Here is a 27,151-nt window from a genome sequence, read left to right as displayed (position 1 = left end):
ATAAGAACGCGACTTGACGGAAGGGGAGGAGGACAGCCAGACGCAGCACTCAAGGCCCCTCCCTCCGGGCCGTTCTAGTTTCAAGTTCTTCAAGGAGAGTCCGCAGCAAGAAAAACTACGTCCAAGATGGCGCCGCCGGCCCCTCCTGGCTGGGCCACCATCTTTTCCGTAGTTCCTGAGGCAGGCGGGCGCAACGCGCCTGCGCCGTCCTGGCAGCCTCAGCGCGCATGTGCGCCTGCGGAACCTCCCCCGCCCCTCTCGCCTATCCAGCTGCCGCCGCTGCTGCTGCTGCTGGTGCTGTTGCTGTTTCGGCCGCTGCTGCTGGTGCTGTTGCTGTTTCGGCCGCTGCTGCGCTGACGGCGGGTGCTCGCGCCCCAGGTGAGTGAGCGCCTCAGCCCGGCCCGCGCGGGGCGCGCGGCGCTGCCTGCGGGGGCGTCGCTTCCCTTGCCTTCTCCTTCCCTGCCTCATCTCCGCGGCGCGGCGGGGCGCGGAGTCCGCGCTGTCTGCCTCCTCCTCGGGGTCCCCCGGCGCCCGGCGCCCTCCGCCCTCCCGGCCCGCTGGACCCGGGTCAGCCCGGCCTCCCTCGGCCGCTCTCCGCGCGCGGGCTACGGGGTCCCGCGGCCAGCCCGCCGGCGACAGCCAAGCCTCCGGCGCCAGGCACCCTCGGTCCAGGGACCCTCTAAGGCGCGACCTCATTTCCCGCTCCTGCTCTGCAGGCGGCGGGGTTCCGTGGGCCTCGGGTCGGGCATCCATGTATCCTGCCCGCCGCAGAGCCAGGGGGGCTTGGAAGGTGGGCGGTGAGCGCTCCTGGCATCCGTGCGTCCCCGATGCCACAAAAAGTACCCTCTAGCGGGACCTCACGACGACCCTGCGAGGGAGGGGCTTCTTAGCCCCACTTTACAGATGAGGAAACTGAGGCGGAGAGAGGCAGAGTGCTTGCCCAAGGTCACGCAGCTAACAAGAGGCAGGGCTGGCTCTTGAACTCAGGGTCTCTGGCTCTCAGGCCAGTACAGTTGGAATTTGATCTTGTACCTTTCAAAAAAAAAAAAGGTGAAATGCTCTTGCATCTCTGGAGTTGCTTCTTCAATGTCATGAAGTGTTGAGGTGTTACAATTGAGGTGTTACTGTAATAATAATAGTGGTAATAATGTTATTAATAAGAGCTAATGTTCATCCAGCACTTTGTGTGTGCCGGGAATCTTGCTAAACATTTCATTAAGATGATCTCACTTAACCTCAGCAGCTCCCAATCCAGTGCGTTTCCTTCCTTTTCATGCAGACTTTTTTCTGCAGAGCTGGCCTCTCTGTCACAGGTAGGCTGTGAGCCTCACCGGCTTAGGGAGCGAAGCTCCGTGGTGGCTGATTGACGGAACAGAGATAAGCCTGTATGCCTGCGTGCAGATTTTCCCCCTAGCCTGGCCCCCAGAGGATAAAATCGGCCTTCCTTTTGTGGCTGCCAGGAGAGCTGGACTGGGCTAGCTGGGCTGGCTGGGATTGGGAGGTGACAGAGCAAATTTGGCGAGCACTCACCTCATTCTGGGGCTTTTTGGCTCTCTTCCGACGCTGGACTTGGAGATCTCAGTGTTTAAGATATAGTAAAAAGAGAAAGGAAGCATTGACCAAGTGGTGCTGAATATAAGAAGCCTCCATGATTTAAAGTCCCAAAGGAACAGCTGTAAAAATATGTGAATGTTTCCTCCCCAAAATAACTAGCTGTCTTTTTTTCTTCCTTAGCAAATCCGCCCACACACTTCAAAGCTACCTACCACTACCTCACCACCTTCTCTGTGAAGCCTTCCTTGCTTGATTTTCCCGATTAGAATCACACACACAATAGGGTAGAGGCTTCAGTCTTACCCTTAGGACTGTTAGCTCCTTGACGTCAGGGGCCGTCTTTGCAGCCCCAAGTCCTTGGTTCATAGTAGGCCCTTGGTAAAGACTCAGTGAATTTCCATTGCTCGTTTTCATTACAGAGAGTGATGTTTTCCTGCTGTCCTTCCCTCTTGCCCTCAGTGTCTCTTTGCTGTCCCTCACTTTAGATTCAACTTCTGGTCATCACCTCCACTCAGAAGTCTCCAGTACACCGTGTTTTTGAAAATTTGCAGATAAGGGTCCTGCATCAAGACGCCTGTTTATCCCCAACAGTGGTGTATGCCACTGAAGTGTACAGGGCAGTCGTTTTTTTTTCATGTTGCAGTAGGGTAGCCTGAGGCTTAGGGCCTTTTAGTCTGTTCCTAAATGCACGTGAGATTCATTTTTACATTCTTTGCCTTACGTGACGCTAGTACTATCAGAGTAATCACAATTTTTACCATACATAATTTTATGATATTTGTAATAATAAATATTCAAAAGGGCCCTTTGGCAGGCAGCAGATCTGTGCATAGATTCTCTATATAAATGAAGCTTTTTACAGAGTTTTTCCAAATAGTTTTCTGCAAATATGTTGAGTTATTATATGTAAAGCTTGCTGCTGGGTATGGTGGCAGATTCACAGTTGAACACAATGTGTTTCTTTCCTGTTGAAAGAGCTTACTAACTAACTGGGAAACACTGTAACTGTAACTCAAGTCCAGTGTAAAAATTGCCATAATAGCATTACAAGCAAAGCGATATGAGAGTATAATGGAATAAGGTATTCAAACATGGGACATTTCATAAAATCATACGCTGTTCCAGCTGAAGGGAAGCATCAAGCCATTGAGTCCAACCTTCTCTCTTTTACAGATCTCATCCTGAGAAGTGAACTTGTCCAAGGTCACAGAACTGGGGCTACAACTTGAAATTCCAGACTTTTTATCCATTAAAGGTTTATCAGTATTTCTCTCAGTGAGTTCGTCCTTAAAAGACATTAACCAGCAACTCTATTAAAATTCCATTTGTGTGCTTAGAACAGGGGTGAGGAAGAGATAACAAAAATATGATTCACGTCTTCAAGGAGCCTATGATCTGTTGGGGAATAGTACAGGCTGTTCTTTAACATTGAAGACAGTGTGTCCCTAATTGTTAAGTGTGTGGTAGAGGGTCTAGGTATGGCCCAGGAGTTGGGGGAGGGGCAAGAGGGATCCTAAGGAGCTGTGTAGTGCGAGGAGGAGTTGCGGACTTTGGGGAGGAGTTGGGACTTTCTGGGCTATGACAGATTGATAGGGTCAGAATTAATTGAAAGGACAAGGAAATCATTTTGAAGTAGGGTAGTAAAACTGAAGCAAGATAACAATGCCTCACGTCTTTAAGGGACAATAAAAAAACTGGCTTGACCAGGATGGCTTAACTGGATTAGAGCAGTGCTTCTCAACCTTCAGTGCGCATCTGAATCACCTGCAGAGTTTACTGTAGCACAGATTGTGGGAGGTCCCACCTTGGGCATTTCTGATTCAGTAGGTCTGGAGTGGGGCCCAAGAATTTGTGTTTCTAACAGGTTCCCAGATGATGCTGATGCTTTGATCCAGGACAACACTTTGAGAATCACTGGATTAGAAGGTTGAGAAGCTAGAGTCAGAAACTGTCAAAGAACTTGTTCCAAAACAAGTCTGTGTGTGTGCATGTTGTATACCATTATAGAAGAGTCCTAGAAAGATGCATTCCAAACTGTAATAGTAGTCACTTCTGGAAGTGGGATTTAGGGGGTTGGAGAATTCACTTTTTATTTTGTACCTTTCTAAATTATTTTCACATTGTGCACATACTACTTTTGTATTTTAAAAAGAAAGAAGAGAGTCCTTTTTGAAGATATATACTAAAATATTTATGATTTAAAAAGCACTTGCTAAAGTAATCTAGTGTCATACAACAAATATTTTTAGATTGTCTTTTGTATGCCAGATGCTGCTAGGTTCTGGAAATATAAAGCCTTTGCTAAAGCTTGCAGCCTGGTGATTGAGATGGGCAGATAACAGCTCTCCTGGGTATCATGTGAGCCTCCTCAGAGCAAGGACAAGGGTCTAGCGATGTGCGTGGCAGATAATAGGCACTTGGTAAGTGATGAATGAATGAGCAAATCCAGGCAAGAGGTGAGGACAGTCGGAAAGAAAAGGAAAGGGCAAATGGGAGATTCTGGAAGAAAAATTGACAAGCGTGAATAGGGGCGATAAAAGGAAGGGGTGTGTCAAGGACTTTCAAATCCAAAGATTGATGACATTTTGGGTTTACTGCAGAACTGGGTGTCAAGTCATCTATTCTGAAAGACCTTTTAACCCTTTCCTTTTTTTTTTTTTAAGAGATTGCTTGAAAATAGCACACCAAAACTTAACCAAGATCGAGTATGAGTATTTGCCAGGTTTCAGGGCTTTCTTTGGTAAATGAAATTTTTTCTTTAATTACAGTACTAATTCTATTGTGTTTATAATATTTACCTACAATCTTGCCACTAATTGTTTTCTTATTTATGAATGTGAAATTAACTGAGATATGTGGAGGATATTTTATTTACTTATTTATTTTTTTTTGAGAGGAAGATTAGCCCTGAGCTAACTACTGCCAATCCTCCTCTTTTTGCTGAGGAAGACTGGCCCTGAGCTATCGTCCATGCCCATCTTCCTCTATTTTATACGTGGGACACCTACCAGAGCATGGCTTTTGCCAAGTGGTGCCATGTCCACACCCGGGATCCGAACCAGCGAACCCCTGGCCACCAAGAAGCGGAACATGTGCACTTAACCGCTGCACCACTGGGCTGGCCCCAAAGGATATTTTAAATGCTGTACAGAAATAAGTGGTATTATGTCTTTTGATCTTATCTCTTCAGTAAGAGGGATGGTACCATCGATTCAAAATTTGGTCGTGTTTTCCATAATGCCTCACAGAGTTTGACATGTCATCAGTCCCAAATAAATACCCATTGTTGATGGCTGAATGGAGTGTCCTTCAGAGGAAATAGGGCCTCATTGCATTCTGAATTGAATTCTGTGTAAGCACTAGTTACATTATCAGACAGGCTATGCTATTAAAGTTGGTTAAGAATGTGTGCTATGGAGTGGGCGTTCTCCCCGTTTTTTTTATGCAGAGGTGCTACTTTTTATCTTCCTCAGAGAGTTAATATAGGAAATGAAAATTAATTTCCCAAGAGGGGTAGCTTCCCCCAGGATGTGGCTGTATCATTTATCTGTAATGCCTTCATCGTCATTGTTCTTGGTGCTATTGAGTCTATGCCTATTCTGACTCCCTAGTAACCCTGTGTACAGCAGAGCAGAACCTTGCCCGGTCTTTTTACACATCCTCTCACCTACCAGTGCTGTATCAGGTAGTGCTCTGCTGCTATTCATAGGGTTTTCATGGCCAAGTTTTTTGCAAGTGGGCGGCCAGGTCCTTCTTCTTAGTCTGGAAGCTCCACTGAAACCAGTCCACCACGGGTGACCCTGCTAGTATTTGAAATACTGGTGGCATAGCTTTCAGCATCACAGCAACATGCAGCTGCCACAGTGTGACAACTGATAGACAGGTGGTGTGGTTCCCTGACCAGGCAATGGCCAGGCCGAGGTGGTGAGAGTGCTGAATCTTAACCAGTAGACCACCAGAGCTGGCTATAATCCCATCACCACCTAAAAATGCCCACAGTTTACAGATTTCTCAATTGATCAAGTATAAATTTCTACTTCACCCACTTTTTTTGAGGAGGATTAGCCCTGAGCTAACTACTGCCGATCCTCCTCTTTTTGCTGAGGAAGACTGACCCTGAGCTAACGTCTCTGCCCATCTTCCTCTACTTTATATATGGGACGCCTACCACAGCATGGCGTGCCCAGCGGTGCCATGTCTGCACCCGGGGATCCAAACCCACGAACCCTGGGCTGCCGAGAAATGGAACGTGTGAACTTAACCACTGTGCCACCTGGCCAGCCCCTCACCCACTCTTCATACTTGATTTTATTACTTATTAAGATTTTTTTTTGTTATAAATTTTGCAGTGTCTTTTTAAGGATAATGCTTTTTCAGGTTTGGGGGCAATAACTATTATTTTTTGGGAACTGTGAGTGTGATGGTCTAAAAACTCCTGAATGTAATAAATCAGGGTAGGGAAAATTGTGTGTAGCTCATAAAAACAGTATGAAGTTGTTTCCCATTTCTTTTTTTTAAGATTGGCACCTGAGCTAACATTTGTTACCAATCTTCTCTTTTTCTTCTTCTGCCCAAAACCCCCCCAGTACACAGTTGTGTGTTCTAGATGTAGGTCCTTCTAGTTGTGGCATGTGGGACGCCACCTCAGCATGGCCTGGTGAGCGATGCTAGGTCTCTGCCCAGGGTCCAAACCAGCGAAACCTGAGGCCGCTGATGCAGAGAGTTCGAACTTAACCACTTGGCCGTGGGGCTGGACTTCCCATTTCTGATGATAACCTAAGATTAGAAGTCTTGTCAGCTTTTCCTTTAATTGGTAATTGTCTTATGATAATCTTCACAGAAATACTATTTGCTTTCAAAACAGACACCGTTGTTTGTTAAAAAGTGACAGTTTTATCCTTATAATGCTTCTACATTTTTAAGCCTGAACTTTCAACTTACGGATAAAAGTTGAATGCGTTTTAAAATTGTGAGCTTTTTAGCTCTAAAACCATTTTACGTGAGACCATAATACTTGGCAGAGAGAGGAATCCGGCTCCTGTCTCTTTATCTCTGCAGCCGAGAAAGCTCTGGCTCTTAACGTTCTTCAACCTTTGAAGATGTTGCTTCTTTTAAACCTTTGTTTAACATGGTTTTAACCAGGGTGTTGACTAAAATGTAACTTTGGGTAGTCCAGGGTGTAGATTGTTTTTCAGATACCCCCAGATAAGTGCAGGTCTTTCCTATTAATTAAAGTAATAATACCTAATAATACCTAATTGTGTGTTAATAATACCTAAAATTCGTATGGTTCTCTTCAGTCTTCAAAATTCTTTGATCATTAAGAATGATCCTGGGGCTAGCCCCGTGGCCAAGTGGTTAAGTTCCAGCGCTTCACTTTGGCGGCGCAGGGTTTCACTGGTTCGGATCCTGGGCGCAGACATGGCACCGCTCATCAAGCCATGCTGAGGCAGCATCCCACATTACACAACTAGAAGGACCCACAACTAAAAATACACAAATATGTACTGGGGGCTTTGGGGAGAAAAAGGAAAAATAAAATCTTAAAAAAAAAAAGAATGATCCTGGTAAACTCCAGTAGCCAAACTTGAGAAAACAAGTAGAAGAATTAATGATCGGTTGCCATCAACTGGGAAAAGTTGTTTGTAGAGGTCTGCCCAAGCTCCAGAAGCAGGATGCTCAGGTTCACATCCTTACTCTGCCACCTGCTAGCTGTGCAACCTTTGGCATATTACAGAATCTCTCTGAGTGTCAGTTTCTTCATCTGTAAAATGGAGATGCTTACAGTACTTACAAGTATGTTGGAAAATAAAGTGAAATAATGAATGGATAAAGGGCTTATCATAGTATCTGGCACAGAGGAAGCACTCAGTAAATTAGGCTAGTATGAGTATTAAACTGCTGCGTCTTTGGGCTCTGGTTTGTCCTTTACCTCCCCTCGGGCTATGTTAAAGAACAAATTGTTTTTAGGGATTCTGCCTTATAGCTGGCAGGAACCCGAAACTCATCCCAAGAACACATACCAGGGTTTTGCCAGCAGTGGTTTTCCTAGTGTCCTGAGCTGCGTCCTTCAGAAGTGGGAGGCAGAACTTAGTGCTTCTGCTTCTCGAGTGACTTTAGTATGACCTCCCTTTTAGAGCTTCAGCTGGTTGAGGGGTGTCTGGGATTAGCAAGAAGGCGTCTACCCAGCGTTGCTTTGTTCTAGAAGTTATCTTTACCAGTATCCTGGAATGAATAGGGCAGAGTCCGATTCCCAGCTTGGCAGTCTCTGCAAACCTCCCGTTTACCACCTGCCAGAATCCAGGAAGGACACCACAGGAAGGGGGGCCTGTTGTAAAGGATGCTGCTCTTTTCCTTTCAGAAGAACACAGGTGTGGATGGCCCTTATCCAGGGCTGAGGACTAGCAGGGGTGTTTCCTGTTAAAATGAGGGTCAGTGAGCATCTTCAGCAGCTTCTTTTGATCTCCCCCTGCTCCCCGACCTTTGCTTATGGGGTAGACTCTCTGAGAGTATTTCTTTTGCTGAAGAGAGCCCAGACTTTCCCTTAAGTAGTACAAAAGCTCCGTGGGCTGTGTTTTAAAGAGTCATTGTTTCTTCCATGGGGCTGGGTGATTGGGCTTGTTTATCTGGCTTTCTGGGGAGTCTCCAGAGACTCTTTCCTAAGGGCCCCCAGGAGACAGCAGTGAAACCAACATCTATTACTCTAGGCGCTTGAAGGGATGCTTAAGTCAGTAGTTTTATGATTAGATTAATTCAGGCTTTAACCCTGGCAAAACTTAAGAGCCAAGTCATCAGATAATTGTGCTTGTTGTAGACTGAAGTATGAAATTTAGCGCAGTACTCTGCGATATCTTTTAGAATCTGGAAAAGAAGTCCAGATGCCAGTTTCAGCCCCATACCCAGCTGGCCGTGTGAATTTAGGTAAATCACTTAAATTTCTAGCCTCTTCTCTCTTCTGAGGAGGAGGGCGTGACTGTAGACCAGTGGTTGTCAGCATTCACTGCCTGTAAGAATCACCTGTGGAGCTTTAAAAACAATACCAGCCCTGCCCTAGCCTTGATTAAATTAGGTCTTTAGGGTTGAGGCCTGGATATTGACAGTCTTCAAAGCTCCCCAGGTCTTTCTAATGCGTAGCTAAGATAACTACTGGACAAGAGGACCAAGTTTTAAACAACTGTGTCCTTCTGCTCCTCAGGAATGGCTGTCTACACAGGGAAGTCTGATTCATGTGCTCTGTCTTCTGACCAGCCTGGTCTTCTTTCCCAACTGCATTGCCCTTCTTGATGTCTCCTGGATATATTGTGTACATTTCTTTCTTTCCCAGCCTGGACGTCTTCACCTGGTGTGTCCTCTCTTCCCTGCCAGCTATCCAAACATATCCATTCAAGGCCCATCATTCTTACCTCCGTTGAGAAACTCCTGACCACCCCAGTCCTTAGTTATTTCTCCTATTTCTGCACTGGTTCCAAGCTTCATTTAGCTCTGACTAAATGCAGTGAACTCTAGATGCAATGTAGAGACGTGATACTCAAGTAACACTTGGCCTCTTAAGGAGGTGGGACACATGGAAATACCAATGGTTTGACTTGTTACTCTTAAACGTCTGTGTGGTGTCTTGTATTGTTGTCTGTCTCTCTATGTGTGTATTTCTTGTAAGTATTCGTTGATGGATGGCTATCTGTGACCTGACTCCAATGGGCATTTTTAGCCTTATCTCCTATTTCCAACAGGAACCTTCTGCTCTTGCCAAACTGGAACATTTTCCAGCAGACCTGTGCTTTCTCATCTTCGTGCTTTTAAGTTATCCTCCTTTTCTGGAATTCCTTTTATTCTTCTCTCATCCTCACCTACAGAAATTTTATCTGTTCTTCAGGGTCCAGTTCAAATTTTTGCCTCCTCCATGAAACTTTTTCTCAGCACCCACAGCCTGCTGAGATTAACTGACCTGTGCCCTAAACCTCTGTAAAACCTTAGAGCAGTGGTTCTCAGCCGGGGGCGATTGTGCCCCCCGGAGGACCTTTTGCAACATCTAGAGACATTTTCAGTTGTCACAAATGTTGGAGGAGGATACTCCTGGCATCAGATGAGCAGAGGCCCGGGATGCTGCTAACCATTCTCCAGTACACAGGACATCCCCCTCAACAAAGAATTATCTGGCCCCAAATGTCAGTGGTGCCAAGGTTGAGAAACTGCCTTAGAGTTCATCCAATTCCTAGGCTCGTGTTTATACTGCTTTGAACTGTAATGATTTGTTTATAGACTTAATCTCCCTACTCAGTTGAATTAATGGATGAAGGCAAACGCCAGTCCCAAATCTGTGCTTTCTTATGATTAACTTCATATTAGGGTTTAATCCTAGAGCCTGTGGCCTGATCCTAACTGCTTGGCGTAGTTTAGGACCAGAGGTAAAGAGGTCCTTAGTGTGGGGTGGGTACAGTGAGGCAGTCTGTTGGATTTCTCTCCGTTTCACCCTCAGATCTTTTCGTGTGATACAGGGCATAGAGGGAGCATTTTGGATCAGAAGAAAGTTGGATTTCAGTTGCAGCTGTTGCATTTATTAGTTGTGTTACTTTGGCCTGTCCATTTCCCCTCTTTCAGTCTCAGTTTCCTCCTCTCTGTAATAGAGATGGTGCCAGTGCCCCAGTGTTTTACCTCCAGTGCCATCGTGATGATCCAGTGAGATGTTAGATGTAAAGTGTCATGATAATTACTCATTCAGCCAGTGGTTTATAGTTAAAAAGAGAGAATGTGGGTCAGCTTGCTGTAGGAGCACCACCGTCTACCTTCCCAGCCAGTCCCCTGACCACTTCCTGCAGCTTTCCAGCTGTAACTGCTTCAGCCCCAGCTCCAGCTCCTTCTCCTCGGGATGCCTCCTTTCTTTGCTGCCTTCATTCTGTTTTGGTTGTCTGTCTGTAATCTTGCCCAAACCAAAAGTGATTGACTTCGCCTCTCAAATACAAACTAGTGGCCTAATGTTGCTACATCCCGGCGAAGCCTGACTAAGGCCAGACAAATTACCTTGGTCGTGAGGGAAAGCTGCAAAACAAGACAGCTTCTAGTTTAGAAAGCCGATACTATGTAAAGTCCCTTATTGTCTTTTTTAACTAACAAAGCAATGCTTTTAAGTACTGCAAGTCTCTGACCAAGTGGACACAGTGCAGGGGGAGATAAAAGCCTGAGACGCTTAGCCAAGTACACCCTCCCACTGATTTGCTGAGTGACTGTCAGCTAGTCATTGAACCTCATCAGGTTGATAACTGAGTGACCTCTTAGGATTGTAGTAGGAATCAAATGAGATGGGGAATAGGGGAGAGCTCACCCTGGGGAAGAATGCAGAATACTGTGTTTATAGGGAGCTTCTGGGCCACAGAATGTCAGCCCTATCAGGACCCAAAAAAAGTCTTCCTGCCTAACCTCTTCTCTTCACAGATGGGGAAACAGGCCAAAAAGGGAAAGTGTTTGCCCAGGGCCACTCAGCTAAGTAGGGGCCCCCCTAGGTCTAGAGTCCACGTCTGATGTGCTTATGGGCTCTTTGCTTACTGGCAGAATCCACGCATCCATTTTTCCTGAGTGAACAAAGGTTGCACTATGTCCTTGGACTTTAAACGTGTTCTGCAGAGCCCTAGCGTCTCACCACCCCTTCAGCCAGAGCCCCTACACTTTTTCCTGTTTTCTATTTCAGAGTTTTGGTGCAAAAATTAAAAGTAAGTGGTCTTGACGATCTTTAAAGGCCCTCTCAGTGCTGACTCCCTGAGTGAGTATCAAAGAACACTGGTGTCTCTCCTGGCCATCCTAGGAACATTTTCGTTTGCATTTAAATTCAGAAATGTCAGTTTCTATATTTCTAACAAGTCATAAGCATGGGCTTTTTTTTTAGCATGGAGAACTGAGCCTCATTTTTCCTAGATTTTAATACCATTGACTTTCATTGTCAAAAGATAATGGCCCTTTCTTAGTCCTCATCCTCTTCCTTCCCCCTTCAGCATTTGACCGTTTTTCCTCTCCTTTGACTTCTTTGACATTGTATTTCTGCTTTACCTCTTGCATCTCTTGAGCATTTTTTTCTTTGTTTCTTTTGCATTGCTGAGTTGTCCTTCAGAAGAGCTCAGGGCCTGCCGCTCCTCCTTGTTTCTGGTTCCCTGAGCGCCTACAGATTTTCCTCACTAATTCTTAGGTGTGCTTGGGTCTCTTGGATGCCCAAATTTCAGCTCTAACTCAAAGTTGATTTTTTCACCAATTTCTCTGTTATTGCTTCTCAGTTCCCCCTTTTCTGTTAATTGTGTCATCATCCTTTTATCCCTGTAACTGGAAACCTTGGCAAACTCTGATTCTTCTCTGATCTCACACTATTTTTACCAAATTTATACCCCATATCTCCCTTTTTCTTTATATCTGTGATTCCAGTAGTGTGGGCAGTCTCTTGTCACCTTTCAGCCAGATTTCTGTAGTAAACTACTAAACTTTTCTCTTTCTCCAGCATGTTCCCCTTCTAGTTGGTCTGGTCTGTTGAATCTTTTTAAAATCGCATCTAGTTTACTGAAATCCTTTTTGGAAGAAGGCAGGATGAAATTAGATTAATAGAGTCTTTCTCTACCCCATCCTCATCATCTCTATTAAGTTTTTTTGCTAATACTCACGCCTTTTAGTTATTCACCTCTTCAATTCAAGTTATCTCCATTCTTCCTCAGCTCATGAGATCACATGTTGGACTGTCATCACTCAAAACTGATTATGTCTGACATCCTCAACAAGATCCCCAGATGGTTGTCAGTACATTAAAGTTTGAGACTCACTATTCTAACAGCAAACTAGAAACAGCCCTTGTTTCTGAAACTGGTTACCAAGTAATCGCTGGAATTTCATTTCTCTTTCCCCTACTCATTCCTTGTCCTCCTCATCTTCAGCTCACTGCAGTTCTGCCTCATTGGTATCCGTGGGGGGTTGGTTCCAGGAGCCCCAAGGATACCCAAACCCATGGATGCTCCCCTACCTTGTATAAAATGACATAATATTTGCATATAAGCTATGCACATCCTCCCGTATACTTTAAATCATCTCCAGACTACTTGTAATACCTAATACAATGTAAATGCTATGTAAATAGTTGTTTTTGTTTTTGTTTTTGATTGGCACCTGAGCTAACATCTGTTGCCAATCTTCTTTTTTTTTTTTCCTTCTTCTTCTTCTTCCCAAAGCCCCCCAGTACATAGTTGTATATTCTAGTTGTGACTGTCTCTGGTTGTGCTGTGTGGGACAGCGCCTCAGCATGGCCTGATGAGCAGTGCCACATCTGCACCCAGGATCTAAACTGGTGAAACCCTGGGCTGCCAAAGCAGAGCATGCAAACTTAACCACTCGGCCACGGGGCTGGCCTCAAATAGTTGTTATACTATATTGTTTAGGGTTAGGGATTTTTTTTTCCCCAAATACTTTCTATCTGTAGTTGGTGGAACCCACAGATGCTGTCAATGCAAAAAGCCCACAACCAATCTATAAATGAAAATTTGGGTGAGTTTATTCTGAGCCAAAATGTGAGGACCATGGCCCGGGGCCTTCCTTCCTCAAGGAAGGAAGGGCACCAAAGAAGTGGGGTGTACAGAGTGGTTATATACCCTCAAAGAGGATGTTTCACACATGATTGAAATGTCCCTTTTGCAGTAGTCACAAGACTGCTCTGTCAGCACAGTGATTGATGGACATAGCAGGTAGTAGGTTGGCCGTCTTGGTGGACACAGCAGGGTGGCAGCTCTGTTGTCTGGAGCTGGGTGGTCACAGGTGAGCACAGCAATCAGTTCCCAGCCTAAGGAAAGATGCTTATCCTTAAGGAAATGCCAATGTTGGGGGGGGCGGGTGGAGTTGCACCTTTATCTTAAGGGCATTTGTTCTTGTCTTTGGGACATAGCAAATGCTTAAGCAGATATACAATGCATGCTCAACGGCCATGTCAGGCCCTTTTGGAAAAACAAAGTCAGGCCAAATTAGGTTTATACCAAATGGCTTCCTTATATACTCCAATATATCCTATTGCTTGCCATTTCTATTTGTCAATGCAAAGGGCCCACTTTACTGAGACACTGAGGGTTCTTGTCCTGGTGTGATGACTCAAACCTTCATTCTAAGGCATCTGAGTCATTGGTGGTATAGGATTGCTCTAAACTTCTACTACCTTTACTTCAAGGAGATGCCTCTTGAACTTGCGCAAGGTCCTACAGCCAGTAGATGGGGTGTGGTGTAGACGTTACGGTATAGTGGGAAAAGCGAAGGGTTTTAAATCTTTGACCTGTTACTTACTTAGATGTGGGATACTGGAAAAGTCACTTAACTTCTCTAAGCCTAAGTTTCTCATCTATAAAGTAAGAAATGAAGATATCTACCTGAGACAGTTGTTATGAGGCTTAAACATAAGGTGCTTAGGTTATAATTTCTGGCACAGAGTAGGGAATTATACTTTTCCCCTTTCCCTTTCTAGCCGTTTGGTACCAGACTCACTTCCTCAGTTTGAGCGTGGCTGTTTTCTGTCAGTCTTCTCTCCACCTCATAAAACTTGGAAAGAGGGCGAACACTTTGTTGTTTACTGCAGTTTAGAAAACCCCTGCTAGCCTTGTAAAAATATTCACAGCCCTTAGTACTAGGATGGGATATGGCAACTATATCATTTGTGCGGGGGAGGGCACTGCAGGCCTTAGATGCCCCGGGAGGGAGCCGGTCTGTGGAGCTGAGCGCTCTGGAGAGGGAGTTGTCCACCACGGGGTCTTAGTTTTCTCATAGGTGTTATAAAACTGCTCACTGGCAAGGTCTTGGGACAGTGAGAACTGAACAAAAATGGAGTGTCCGGAAGAATGCCGTAGGTCCCTGCAGTGTAGAAGGCAAACGTGTGCTGTGTTGGTGCCAATCCCTAAGTCAGCCTGGAGCCGCTCACTGCTCTGCATGGAGTCTGCCCGGGCCAGCCGACAGGGGAAGCCTTCACATTTACCTCGTGCCCTTGTTTCAGTGTCCTGGCACAAACATCGTGTTTCTCTTCATCTTTAAAAAATGCATGGGAACATTAGGTAAATGCCAGTCATTTTGGACCTGGGGTCACCTCGGGCTTTCCCGGCTCTGAGGCTCCTTGACAGTCCTCCCCGTGTGGAGTCACATTTGAATAATTAACATCTTCCCGTGTCCTGCTTTCAAGTGAGTGAATTAGAGTAGGAAATAAAGCTGGTGGGTTGGAGAAACAGTTCCCGGAAATCACCATTTTACTTGGGAAAAAAAAAACCAAGTGGAAATAGAAGAAAACAGTTGGCAGTGGTTGTCTTTAGATAGAAGAACTATCAATAAAATATCTTGTCATTATTTTATGATTTCCACGTTTTCTAAAGTGAGCACGTACTGCTTTTACAGTAGGAAAAAGAATTTTACAGATTGGCACCTGAGCTAACATGTGTTGCCAATCTTCTTTTTTTCTTCTTCTTCTTCTCCCCAAAGCCCCCCAGTACAAAGTTGTACATTCTAGTTGTGAGTGCCTTTGGTTGTGCTATGTGGGACGCCGCCTCAGCATGGCCCGATGACTGGTGCCATGTCTGTGCCCAGGATCCAAACCGGCAAAACTCCGGGCCGCCCAAGTGGGGTGTGGGAACTCAACCTCTTGGCCAAGGGGCTGTCCCCAGGAAAAAGAACTTTAAAATTGCCATTTTAAATTACTAGTGGTAGTGAAGTCCAAATGAAAAGTAGCTGCAGATTATAGTTTGATTAATAAACACAATAAGTAGATCCCAGTTGGGCCAATATTTTGAGAGTTAACTGGGTCAAAGTCGGGACTCTAAAAGAGAATTGTAGGTGTCAGCTGAAATTTATGATAAAAGATTCAAGCCACTTCATCTCCTTTTGAAATGTGACTGATACAAAAACAAAACAAAAATTCAGCTTCTGGGCGTCAGTAGCTCAATCAAGTTCATGGGGTGCTGGGATCTGAGAAAAGAACCATGTCCAATAGGGAGGTAAAATATCATCACGCTTGAGCTAAGGGGCCCAAACGTTTGGGATGCTTGTGGTTGACGTGGGGTCCATAGTTTGAGGAGTGTTCTGGGTTGGCATCCTCTGGGTCCTTTGAAGGAATGATAAAAGATCTTTTGTTAGTCTGCCCTAATGTAGTCACGGTTGGGAGCAGGATTTATTTTAGAGTTTTGATCAGTAATAGCTAAAAGATAGCCTGGAACACATACCCTCTCCATAGATAACTAAGTCAAAACCATGCAGTTCTATCTCTGGAGAGAAAAACAGAAAAATGGATTAATATATTAAACTAATATCTTGTGGAGGCTTTTTTGATTCCCACCAATGGAAAGTAGTAGCTCCTCCTTTGAACTCCTCTGGCCCTTCTTTTATTTCACGTATTGTAGTTGGTTTTATGGATAGCTGTCATCTCTCTTGTTTACTAAGCTCCTGGAAGGCAGGGATCTTCTTTGTGTCTTCCACAATGCTTTGCACAGTAGGTAATCAATCCAACTCACTGAATTAGTGTTCTTCCTGACTTTGGTGAGTTCAGGGTCAAGGCAAAAGAGATGAACCCTAGAGCTTTTGAAATGTAGGGGAGGAAGACAATTTCTCTACCCTCTAGGTCTTTCTGTCTAGTTTAAGAATTAAATTGACATGAGACACAATAACAGGAGAAAAATCAAACAAAGTTGAATACCGTATACATGGGAGAAACCCGTGAAAATTGAGTAACCCATCAAAATGGCTGAAGCCACCACCTTAAATACCATCTTCAGCTGAAGACAAAGGAGAATGTTAGGCGTAGTGATTTGGGACTTCAAAGGGGAGGAAGGCAATTTACATGGAGATGGAAAAGCAAATGTTGGATAAACAAATGTGTGCTGGGCCATCTAGACAATGGGACCAGAAAGAGACCTTTGACAAAACAGCCTTTGCTAGATGCCTTCCTGTCTATCACACCTAGAATTATCTATGGTGATACCTCCTTCCTGGGACAGGCCCTTCTATCTTAAATTCTTTTGGGTGGTTAGGAGGCAGGTCAAAGTTTCTTTCAGAGTCTCTTGTCCTTAAAAATAAGCAAAAAAAGCACATGTTGGGGTGGCCAATTCTAATCCCTCACAGAAGTCTGGGTGAGACTCACTTGCATGCAATATGCAGTATTTGTAGCCTCTCGTGGCTTCTGTGGGGTGGAGGAAGGATTTATGGCTCATTACTCTGCCTCCCCCGTCCAACTGCCTTCTTCTCCTAGAACTCTATTTCCTTATCTTCCTCTTTGTATTAGTTATCTATTGCTATATAACAGATTACTCCAAAACGAAATTATTTATTGTGTCTTCTGGTTTCTGTGGGTCAGGAATCTGGGAGCAGGCTTGGTAGGGTGGTTTCAGCTCAGGGTCTTGGGTGGTTGCAGTCAGATGTCTCAGCTGCAGTCATCTGAAGTCTTGACTGGTACTGGAGGACCCATTCACAAGGTGGCTTACTCACAAGACTGGCAGGTTGGTACTTGGAAGTTGCTTCCTCTCAAAATGGGCCTGCCCGGAGGGCTGTTTGGGTGTCCTTACAATATGGTGGCTGAGTTAATGATTCAAGACTACAATGTCTTGAAGCAGAAACTGTAATGCCTTTTATGGTATAGCTTCAGAAATCACATATTGTTGTTTCTGCCATATTCTATTAGTTACACAGGCCACCCCTGATTTATGTGGGTGGGAGATTATACAAGAGGGCAAGTATCAGGAGTCAGGGATCATTGGGCTCATTGGAGGCCATCTTGGAGGCTGGCTACCATACTCTTCATCCACTGCTGTGATTCCCCGAGTAAAGGCAAGCAAGCTTAGCCTTGATTCATCTCCCTCTTTATTCCCTTGCCATTCCTAATTCAAGGCCTCATCCTAGGCTACAGCATTAACCTTCAGTTTTTGTCTCCCCTTAATCCAGCCTCCGAACTGTGCTTCATGAAGCCTAGCTCTGAGCATGTTGTTCTCTTCCTCATACATTTTCAGTAATTAAAATGTATACTCCCTGAGGGCAAGACTATTATATTAATTATCTGTTGCTGCATAAAAATATCACCACAAACTTACTGGGTTAAAACAACACACGTTTATTATGTCATAGTTTCTGGAGGTTGGGGGTCCAGCATGGGTTGACTGGGTCCTCTGCAAGGCTGCAATCAAGATGCCAGTCGGGGTTAGCTTCTCATCTGAGGCTCAGCTGGGGCAGGATCTGCTTCCAGGCCCATGTGGTTGTTGGCAGCATTCAGTTCCTTGCAGGTTGTTGGACTGAGGGTCCTGGTTTCTTGCTCTTTTGGCTGGAGGCTGAACTCAGTTCCTTGCCACGTAGCCCTCTCATAACATGCCAGCTTTCTTCTTCAAAGCTAGCAGGGGAAAGTGTGTCTCTCAGCAAGACAGATGTCAAAATATTATGTAATGTAATCTGTACGGTACTCTTGTGCATTCCGTCACTTTTACCATATTCTATTGGTTAAAAGCAAGCCATGGGTACGGCCCACAGGCGTTGGGTGGGATTGTGCACGGATGTGAACACCAGGAGGCAGGGATGCTGGAGGCCACTTTCGAGTCTGTCTGCTCTATCTGGTTTACTGTCTTCAGCACCCTGGGCAGTGCATGACACACACTAAACTCTCACATCTGAATGAATGCCTCTGGTGACTATGATGTTTCCAACTCCTAGTTTAATCCTTTTCCTTCGCTTCCTTCCCTTCTGTTTCAGAGTTCCCGATTTATTCTTGAGAATCCTCTCCTCTGCTCTGTCCTCATGGATGAGCTGCAGGATGTCCAACTCACAGAGATCAAACCGCTTCTGAATGACAAGGTAAAGACTACTCTGTTTTCACTAATACATGTCTTTCCTTCTGTGATTAGTTTGTTTTCTATATTACCTGAATAGTACCTAATTCAAAACCTATTTAGCTTGACTTTCTATGGAGAGAATACTTTTTAACATGTATTTCCTAACCTTCTTTTTGATGTCTTTCCTCCTGTTTCTTTCTTCCTGCTTTTGTTTCCATGGGCCAAATTCAATCAAGTTATCCTTGAGATTTTCCTCTTTTGCAGATAGAGATGTTAAGGGAAAAAAATAATATGGCAGAGTTAAGCAGAAAGTATGAGATTGGGGGTTGACTTAGAATCCAAGTGTCTTGCCTTTCAGCTTTTAAAAGGAAGACTTAACATCCATGGCTGATGGTGCACATAGGCTGCGATGCTCTCCGTAAGGTTTGTCAGGTCTGTGATGGGACCTTTCTGTCAACGCTGAGGCTTTCATCAGGGATGCCTGGATGTCAGTAATACACCTCATTGTGTTAGTTAGAGAGCTACACAGTGAGCAGCACAGTGAGCAGCCACCAGGAGTCCACAGTAAAGAGTGGTGTGATGATAGGAGTTACCGAAGAGCTGAGACTTACTGTCTCTCCAGTCCCGCTCCGTTTAGTAAATGTGCCTCAGGTTCTTTCTTTTCAGCTCTATTCATTTGGTTTATTGTCATCGTCTCCCATTAAAATACTCTTGTAGCTTGATGTGAATGAGTCCATGGTATCCTTTCCTGAGAGGAGTACTGATGGAGAATAAGAGTAAAGATGGGTGAGGTTGGGATAGGGGGGCTACACCAGAAAATGCTATTGCCTCTCTTTTTTTGCCCAAAGCAAGGCCCTTCACCTACAACTTCTGAGGCTGTTGACTTACTATGTGTTTATCAATTTGCTGTTGGATCCTGCCAGCCCCATTTTCATCCTTGTGACCTCATCTCTCCATCCCCTCTCCCACCCCTTCCTTTATCTTCCACCATATTTCTTACGCTCTCCCTTGGCAAGCTGCACACTTTTTAAACCCCCATTTGGTTTCTTCTGCTGATTTCCCTCATGTTTTCAGAAAACTCTCTCTTTAAGTACTATCTTTGGCGCATGTGAACGGCTGTCCCAAAGATGATGTGCCACAAAGAGGAGGAAGGAAATAAAACCTGGGTCTCTGAAGCTTATGTATAGTCACAGGGCTGGTGGGAGTAGGCAGTTTAGCTTCAGAAAGGTAGTCACCCCCTAAACCTCGCTGATCATCAGAATCAGCTGGAGAATTGTTTAAAAATATGGATTCCTGGGTCTCAGTCTAGAACAACTAAATTGAAATGTGAGGGGAAGGGGACAGGACACACACACCCCTCCTTGATCAGTGGTCCTCAGCTTCGGCTGCTTATTGAAATTACTTGAGGAGATTTAAAAATGACCTATGCCTAGGTCTTACCTCCAGAGATTCTGATTGAATTAGTCTGGGCTGGGCTTTTTAAAGAGCTCCCAAGATTGAGAACCACGCCTAAAGTGTTTTTGATTAGCCGCCTTGGAAACCCGTGACCTGATGGATCACAGGTATTTGAGGACGAGGGCACAAATAGGAGGATCCTTCACTGACCCTGGAAGTCCGCAGGATACGTGAGGAGGCATCTGCTTGGAGAGTTGCAGGAATTAATTAACTGGATATCTCATAGAGAAGGCAGCTGGAAAAGGAAAGATTCAGTGCCTGTGGCCATACAAAAGCATCATGTCTAGGTTCTCCTTTCTGAGGCCACAGTGATGGCTTGGCTGTATCTGATGTGTGCCCAAGTGCGATGAACAGAATTGTGCCCCTCCCCCCCAGATTTGTATGTTGAAGCTCTAACCCCCTTGTGACTGTATTGGAGATATGGCCTGTAAGGAGGTGATTAAGGTTAAATGAGGTCATATAGGTGGGGCTGTAATCCATCAGGATTGGTGGCTTTATCAGAGTAGGGAGAGAGAGATTCCCCCACTCCCCACGCCCCCAATGTGAGGACACAGGAAGATCGCAGCTGTGTGCAAGCCAGGAAGGGAACTCTCACCAGAAACCAAACCCTGCTGGATCCTTGATCTTGGACTTCTAGCTTCCAGAACTGTGAGAAAATAAATTTCTGTTGTTTAAGGCACTCAGGCAGCCAGAGCAGTCTAAGACACCAAGTATTGTTTCACTTCCTAACATCTGTTAGCTCCTCTTTGATATGCCTGTGCTGTTCCTACCCACTTCCCACGCTCCATTTTGTTCTTCTCTTTCCCTAAGAAGTGCTCCTGTCCCATCATTATTCATGAGAGCTCCCCTGCTCCAGCCAAGCTTTATAGAAGTAGGTTGGCAAGAGGCCCTCTTTGGATGGTAGCATTCCCAAACAAAGAATTCCACCTCCTGTTAGCCTCCTTTCCCCCCCACCCCCAATATGCTTCTGTCTTTGCCCAGCAAGTGGGTGCTTTTGCGTACATTGTGAAAGTTATAATGATGTTAATGCCTCTCATCTGTTCTTTCATTTGATCCTCCCAACAGCCTGGTGGTGTAGGGTGCACAGATCAATCTATTCCCAGATTGTTGATGAGGAAACTAAGGCTGAGAAAATTGAAGTAGCTTACTCAGATTGAGTACCTAAGAATGCCTGCGGTCAGGCAGGATTTCTCATTCTTGGCATTATTAATGTTTTGGGCTAGATAATTACTTGTTGGAGATGTCCTGTGCATTGTGGGGTGTTTAGTAGCATCTTTGGCCTCTACCCACTAAATGCCAATAGCACCCCCCAGTGGTGACAACCAAAAATGTCTCCTGGGGGAGAAAGTCTCCCCATTTAAGAACCACTCCTGTTGGGGTATAAGCCTCCACATTTGAATAGGAGTAGATGTCTTCAGGGATTTTTCTGGAGGGAAAGGGTGAATTTGGTCTATCCTGCTTTATATTTATCAAGCACCTCTTATGTGCCAGGCGCTTTACATAGCTTCTGTCTTTTAATCTTCAGAGTATGCCTTTGAAGTAGATGGTGGTATTCCTCACTTAGATGAAAATCTGATGAAAAGCCTGGCTCACCCACTCGCTAAGTGGCAGAACCAGAACTGAAACCCAGGTCTTTCCTACTTCAAAACCTGAGGCCTTTCCACTGTGTTCGCCCTGTAGATGTTTTGGCATCACCTCTGGGCTTGCCTTGCCTCTTTAAGGAGGAGCCTAGAGCTGTGTGTTATCTGACTTCATCATTCTGTCCATTCTCCTCATAGATGTGCTCTTAGCCAAAGACATCACTGTACCCTTCCAGGCTTCAGAGAGCTAAAGGAAGTCTAAAACCTTCCTGTTACAGAGAGATTTGTCCTGATGTGACTATAAGGAAGCATTCTCAAAATAGCTTTAAGCGAGGCTTATGTTAACTTTTCTCTTGTCATTTGTTGCTACTTTTCCCATTTAATTTTAGTATGCCTGTAATTTTGTCTTTGGCTCAGAATTGTGAAGAAGTGGGTAATTTTGCCATGCTTGTTTTGGCTCCAGTGATGAAAAGAAGCACCCGCGAGCACTTATCTTTGTTTTAGGGGGCAGAAATTGCACAGGCATATGAAATGATTTTTTTTAAAATAGCATTTAACCATTTTCAGAGCATTTTCATGAATGTTGTGTTATTCGTATCTTCCATCCTCTTGTGAAGTAGGTAATTAAAGGTATTTTTAACTCCATTTTACAGATGAGGCTCAAAGAGATTATATGACTTGCCCAATGTTAGTGTCCAGTAAGGTGGTTGAAGCCAGGACTGGAACCCATATCTGTTGACTTCAGCCTGGATGAGGGCATCCAGGGCTCTTCCTATCATCTGCTGCCTTTTGTTGCTGGTTGTTCCAACCTATTCACCCAGCGGACTCTGTAATAAGCAGGAGAGCTGGCTGGTTTGTGCTTCATTTCCTCTGCCCTCCTTTGCCTACTGTTGATTTCGACACTACTGAGCCTGGTGAAAGCCAAAGACCAGGCTTGAGAACATAAGTAGGGGCCAGAGTTGGCTTCTGCAGAATTGAGGAAATATCAGGAAATGGAATAAATATTTAGTGGGGAGAAGAGAAACAAATTACGTACTTTGTTTTGGTTGTTACAGTAAAAGTGGGGTAGACCCCACTGCAGGTTAAGTTTCCCTTTCTTAGTAGACTGGAAATGTAAGCAGGGGAGAGATGAGGCCATTAGAATTGGAGGATGGAGAACCCAGAGATGAGCATTTTTTTGTAACCTCCAGGACAGCAGAGGCAGGCAAAGGGTTTGTGCCAAGCTCTCTTTAAAAAATACAAAAGAGATTTATTGACATTTTCATTAAAGAATATTCATGAAGTGCAACATTGCTTGTACAATTCCCCATTTTTCTTTCTACTTGGTAAGCATTGTTGTCCAGCAATTATTTGTTTTTTTAACTTTCCCTTCTCTCTTCCCCCTTTTTTCCTACTTCTCTTCATTCACTGATGTATTCTCAGTTGCTTTTTGCTTGTACTTGAGAGAATTACTTGTTTTTAATTTACTTTCTTGAGCTGCTTCATTTACCTTCTACGTTTGGTACTGAGGCTCTCCCAGGAAGCACTCTTCTTAGCTGGCTTCTACTTTGACTGCAATTTTCAGAATAATTTCTCTTTTTCCTTGACTTATTCTTTTTTCTCTTTTCCTCCAAATTGTTCTATTATTTTAATTTTTTTCTTGAATCCCCTTCTGCTGCTTAAGTCTGCTTAGTGCAAGAATCTCTCTGAACATGGAATTAGTGATCTTCAAAATGGACAAAAAGAAAAAAAAAGAGGGGCTGGCCCTGTGGTTGACTGGTTAAGTTTGCGCGTTCCGCTGCAGGTGGCCCAGTGTTTCATTGGTTCGAATCCTGCGCCCGGACATGGCACTGTTCATCAAACCACGCTGAGGCAGTGTCCCACATGCCACAACTAGAAGAATATACAACTGTGTACTGGGGGGCTTTGGGGAGAAAAAGGAAAAAAATAAAATCTTTAAAAAAAAAAAAAAAAGAAAGCCACCCAGAGCTCGAAACTTCTGGAAATTTTGTTAGAGTGGAACCATGTATCATGAATATGGAGACAAATAAGTCCCCAGGGAAGTCTTTCTCCTCCAGAATGCATCCGATGAATAGTAGTGAATTTTTAATGGTTCAGAGAATATGACTTTGGTTGACCGCAGTCAAGTGGGGGGCCAGATAACGATCTCCATTGAGAAACTGTGGGTGCCAGACAGTGTCAGACAGACCTGGTCATACCTTTTCTCATCACTCATGAAACCTGAAGCCATTTTCTAAGAGGATCTAGCATCTCTTTAAAAAAAAAAAAGAAACAAGAAAACAGGTGTTAGATAGTCTTCTCCCAATTATTAATATCTTTTTCTGGGAGTGTAGCTGTGTATATTGGATTAAGAACATAAATTCTTTTGCTGGATACACAGCAAAGAAGAGATGGCTTCAGTTTCTAGAGAATCGCTTCTTTCTGCTTTTGGCATTTCACTTTGTGCTCATCTCAGAGGCTTCAGGATTCACCAGATGCCTCCTGGCTGTGCTCACATGCTTGTGAGGAAGGGGAATTCATGCATACAGTGACAGCTGCCTCCCAAATTGCTCATCAAAATTTGTGTCTCTCTATTCCGTAACCAAGATTTTAGTTCAGACTAGAGTGGTTTTCTCTAATCTTTTTTTTTCCAGATTTTATTTGTCCTTTTTCTCCCCAAAGCCCCCCGGTACATAGTTCTGTATTTTTAGTTGTGGGTCCTTCCAGTTGTGGCATGTGGGACCCCGCCTCAGCGTGGCTTAATGAGCAGTGCCATGTCCGCGCCCAGGATCCGAACTGGCGAAACCCTGGGCTGCTGAAGCGGAGCGCGCAAACTTAACCACTCGGCCACGTGGCCGGCCCCGGTGATCTTGACTTTAATGTCACCTTTAGAGAAACAAGGGCTGCTCATCCATAACCTTATTCCTGCAAAGCTTTCTGTGTCTAGATCAGTGCTGTCCAGCAGAAGTTTCTGCAATAATGGAAATATTCTGGAAATATTCAGTATCAGTGCTGCCCAGTAATACAGTAGCTACTAGCCATGTGTGTCTATTGAGCACTTGAAATGTGGCTCATAAGACCGAGAAACGGAATTCTTTATTTTAATTAATTTTTTTTTTTTTGAGGAAGATCAGCCCTGAGCTAATATCTACTGCCAGTTGTCCTTTTTTGCTGAGGAAGACTGGCCCTGAGCTCACGTCTGTGCCCATCTTCCTCTACTTTATATGTGGGACGCCTACCACAGCATGGCTTGCCAAGCGGTGCCATGTCCGCACCTGGGATCCAAACTAACCCGGGCCGCCAAAGCGGAACATGCACGCTTAACTGCTACGCCACCAGGCTGGCCCTGTGTTTTAATTAATTTTAATATAAATTGCCACATGTGGCTTATGGCTGCCAGATTGGATAGTACCACTCTGGGTCATCCCAGCTGGTTCTCCCAGTTTGTCTCTTGGGGAGGACAGTTTGTTTGTTTGGGTGTTTTTTTTTACCACACAGGGCTGTGCTTTTAACCTCTCTGTTTTGTCCTGTTAGCAGTGCGGGTGGTGGGATACAGAACTGTTTCTGAGAGGATCTTCTGAAGGGGATGGGACTGCTTAGTACTCCCTTAGGGTCAGACATCCAGATCTCTGGAGGAGCGCTTTGGGGAAGGTGCTTATGAGCAACTCCACATCTTCTGGAAGCCATTTTAGACAGAAGAGAGATGTTATAATCACACAGTTTCTAAATAACAAGGGTTTTTTTCAGGGGAGGGGTTTTTACTTTATGAAAAATCAAGTCAGAAGGTTTTTCTCCCTCCCACGTACATTACTCATTACCCTTTTTATACTCTTATGTCATACTCTTGCGACTCTGGCATCTGAAATGCTACAAAAATGCCTCTGAGTCATCGTCGTTGATTTTTTTTTGTTCCATCAAACATTACTATGATATAATCTCTTTTTAGAAGCTTGGTGAATTCTCCTTGGATCTTTTGACTATGTTTTACTTTTTAAATGATTCAGTGATTTGTCTTTCTTTCCTATCAGCAATTTCGTGGGATGCCACAGATCTGCCAGTGTGTTAGGAACCCTGTCTTTCTTTCCCTCCTTCAGTGACACTGTCTTTCTTCTTTGTTAAATTTCAAGTCTTCTGTTTCTGATCCATCTGTATCTTTGTCCTCTTCTTGATCCTTTCTTGAACTCCTGGTTCTGGGCACCAGGGCTCCTTTGCTCTTCTCAGGGTTGGCCTCCAACTCTTGTCCTGAAGATATTTCCCTTGTGGGTTATGAGTGTGCCCTTAGACTCCGATCTGTGTCTCACCCTCTCCCACAGTTCTCACTGCTCTCCTTAGGGAGGCAAGAAGTTATAAGCTTTACTGGGAAACCAGGCTCCTCTCCTTTGTCTTCACAGGAAGCCCGCCAAAGTGTAATCTCACTTCTAAAGACTCACCTTTTACTAACATATGGTTAGGAACCCACCCTGCCTCAGAAGCCTTTCAATAAGAACCATTTTAGTTGTGGGGTTTTGGGGGGTTTTTTTTGGTGAGGAAGATTGGCTCTGAGCTAACTCGTGTTGTCAGTCTTCCTCTGTTCTTTTATTTTTTTTCTCCCCAAAGCTCCAGTACATAGTTGTATATCCTTTGTAAGTCCCTCTAGTCCTGCTCTGTGAGATGCCGCCACAGCATGGCTTGATGAGCAGTGTGTAGGTCCCCGCCCAGGATCTGAACCAGCGAACACCAGGCTGCTGAAGTGGAGCACACGAACTTAACCACTATACCACCGAGCTGGCTGGAGAACCACTTTAGTTTTACGGCAACTGAGAGGCTGCACATGGACTGCCTTCACTGTGAGCTGAGTTTGCTGCGTGCTTGGGGAAGCCACGTGGGAAACTGACTGTGTTTTCTGCCTTCTGTTGACAGAATGGTACACGAAACTTCCAGGACTTTGACTGTCAGGTAAGGACTGTACAGGCCCCGAGGAGGGCTGTGTAAGGGTCTCTGCAGTGCTTCCCTCCCTGTGCTGGTGGTCTTGTAGACGTGGGTCTCTCTTCACAGCTAATCATGACTCCTTCGTGTTCTTATGGTCGTTGGATCAAGTTTATTTAAAATGATTTGCTATCGTGCTTAAAACTGCATGCCAGGTGCCTGCTTTATGGTTGTAAGTTACTGGGTGGAGCTGTCTCTTTGTGATTAAGATCTCCTTTCCTCACATGATATTGGAAACCCCAGTCACAGGTGTCAAGTGGAGGGTTGTCACCTCACTGCAGAGAAGGTGGGGGAAGGGTGGTTTGGAGGGGAGACTTATCAACAGCAAAATCTTTAAAAGAAAAAGATAAATTAAGTGTTCTTAATACAAAATGCATATTTCACTTGGCTTTATGTTTGGAAATGCAAAATTCAGCCTGACTCATTAATATTTTCTTAAATGATACTCCTCCTAGTCTGCTTTTGCCTGTAGCTCTGTTGCCAACTTGAAAGTCAATAAAATGAACTGGGACCTCTCCATCTACCTACTTTATCTATTGACTGGCCCTGAAAGAAACCTGAGGAAGGAACGAGTGCATGCAAGTGGGAACCTTGTAAGCCTGTTGCTGCCCAACTCTCCCACCTTGGGGATAGACATCATAGGAGTGGCTGGCAGGAGCAACATGAAGTAGACTCAGAGGGTACTGAGCAGGAAAGGAAGGTGCTGGGAAACCAACTTCCTCCCTTCCAGGATTCAGCCAACCTGTATACCCACAGGCAAATAGTTGTTTTCAGATACGCATTTTATGTTAAGTGCAATGGAATCTCCCTATAACATTAGCATGAAAA

The 27,151-nt window shown here is 44.7% G+C and overlaps 1 protein-coding gene across 15 annotated transcripts in view; it reads left to right on the top strand.

Moving 5' to 3' along the window:
* NDRG3 (NDRG family member 3) overlaps positions 1-27,151 on the top strand; it is a 73,019-nt gene continuing 45,868 nt past the window's right edge. For 3 of the 15 annotated variants that reach the window (XM_070588335.1, XM_070588331.1, XM_070588328.1), the window contains exons 1-4: positions 248-378; positions 2,728-2,829; positions 18,265-18,366; positions 26,258-26,293. In XM_070588335.1, coding sequence (XP_070444436.1) covers positions 18,310-18,366; positions 26,258-26,293 — 93 coding nt within the window. In that variant the 5' untranslated portion in view covers positions 248-378; positions 2,728-2,829; positions 18,265-18,309. Of the gene's footprint in view, positions 379-2,727; positions 2,830-18,264; positions 18,367-25,954; positions 26,294-27,151 lie in introns of all 15 variants that reach the window. The other 12 variants (XM_070588336.1, XM_070588333.1, XM_070588329.1 and 9 more) reach the window with 9 other exon arrangements.

The sequence above is a fragment of the Equus przewalskii genome, chromosome 21 (genome assembly GCF_037783145.1).
Source record: "Equus przewalskii isolate Varuska chromosome 21, EquPr2, whole genome shotgun sequence".
Taxonomy (NCBI): Eukaryota; Metazoa; Chordata; class Mammalia; order Perissodactyla; family Equidae; genus Equus; species Equus przewalskii.
Note: the sequence above shows the minus strand (reverse complement) of the source record. Positions and strands in the feature narration are given on the sequence as shown.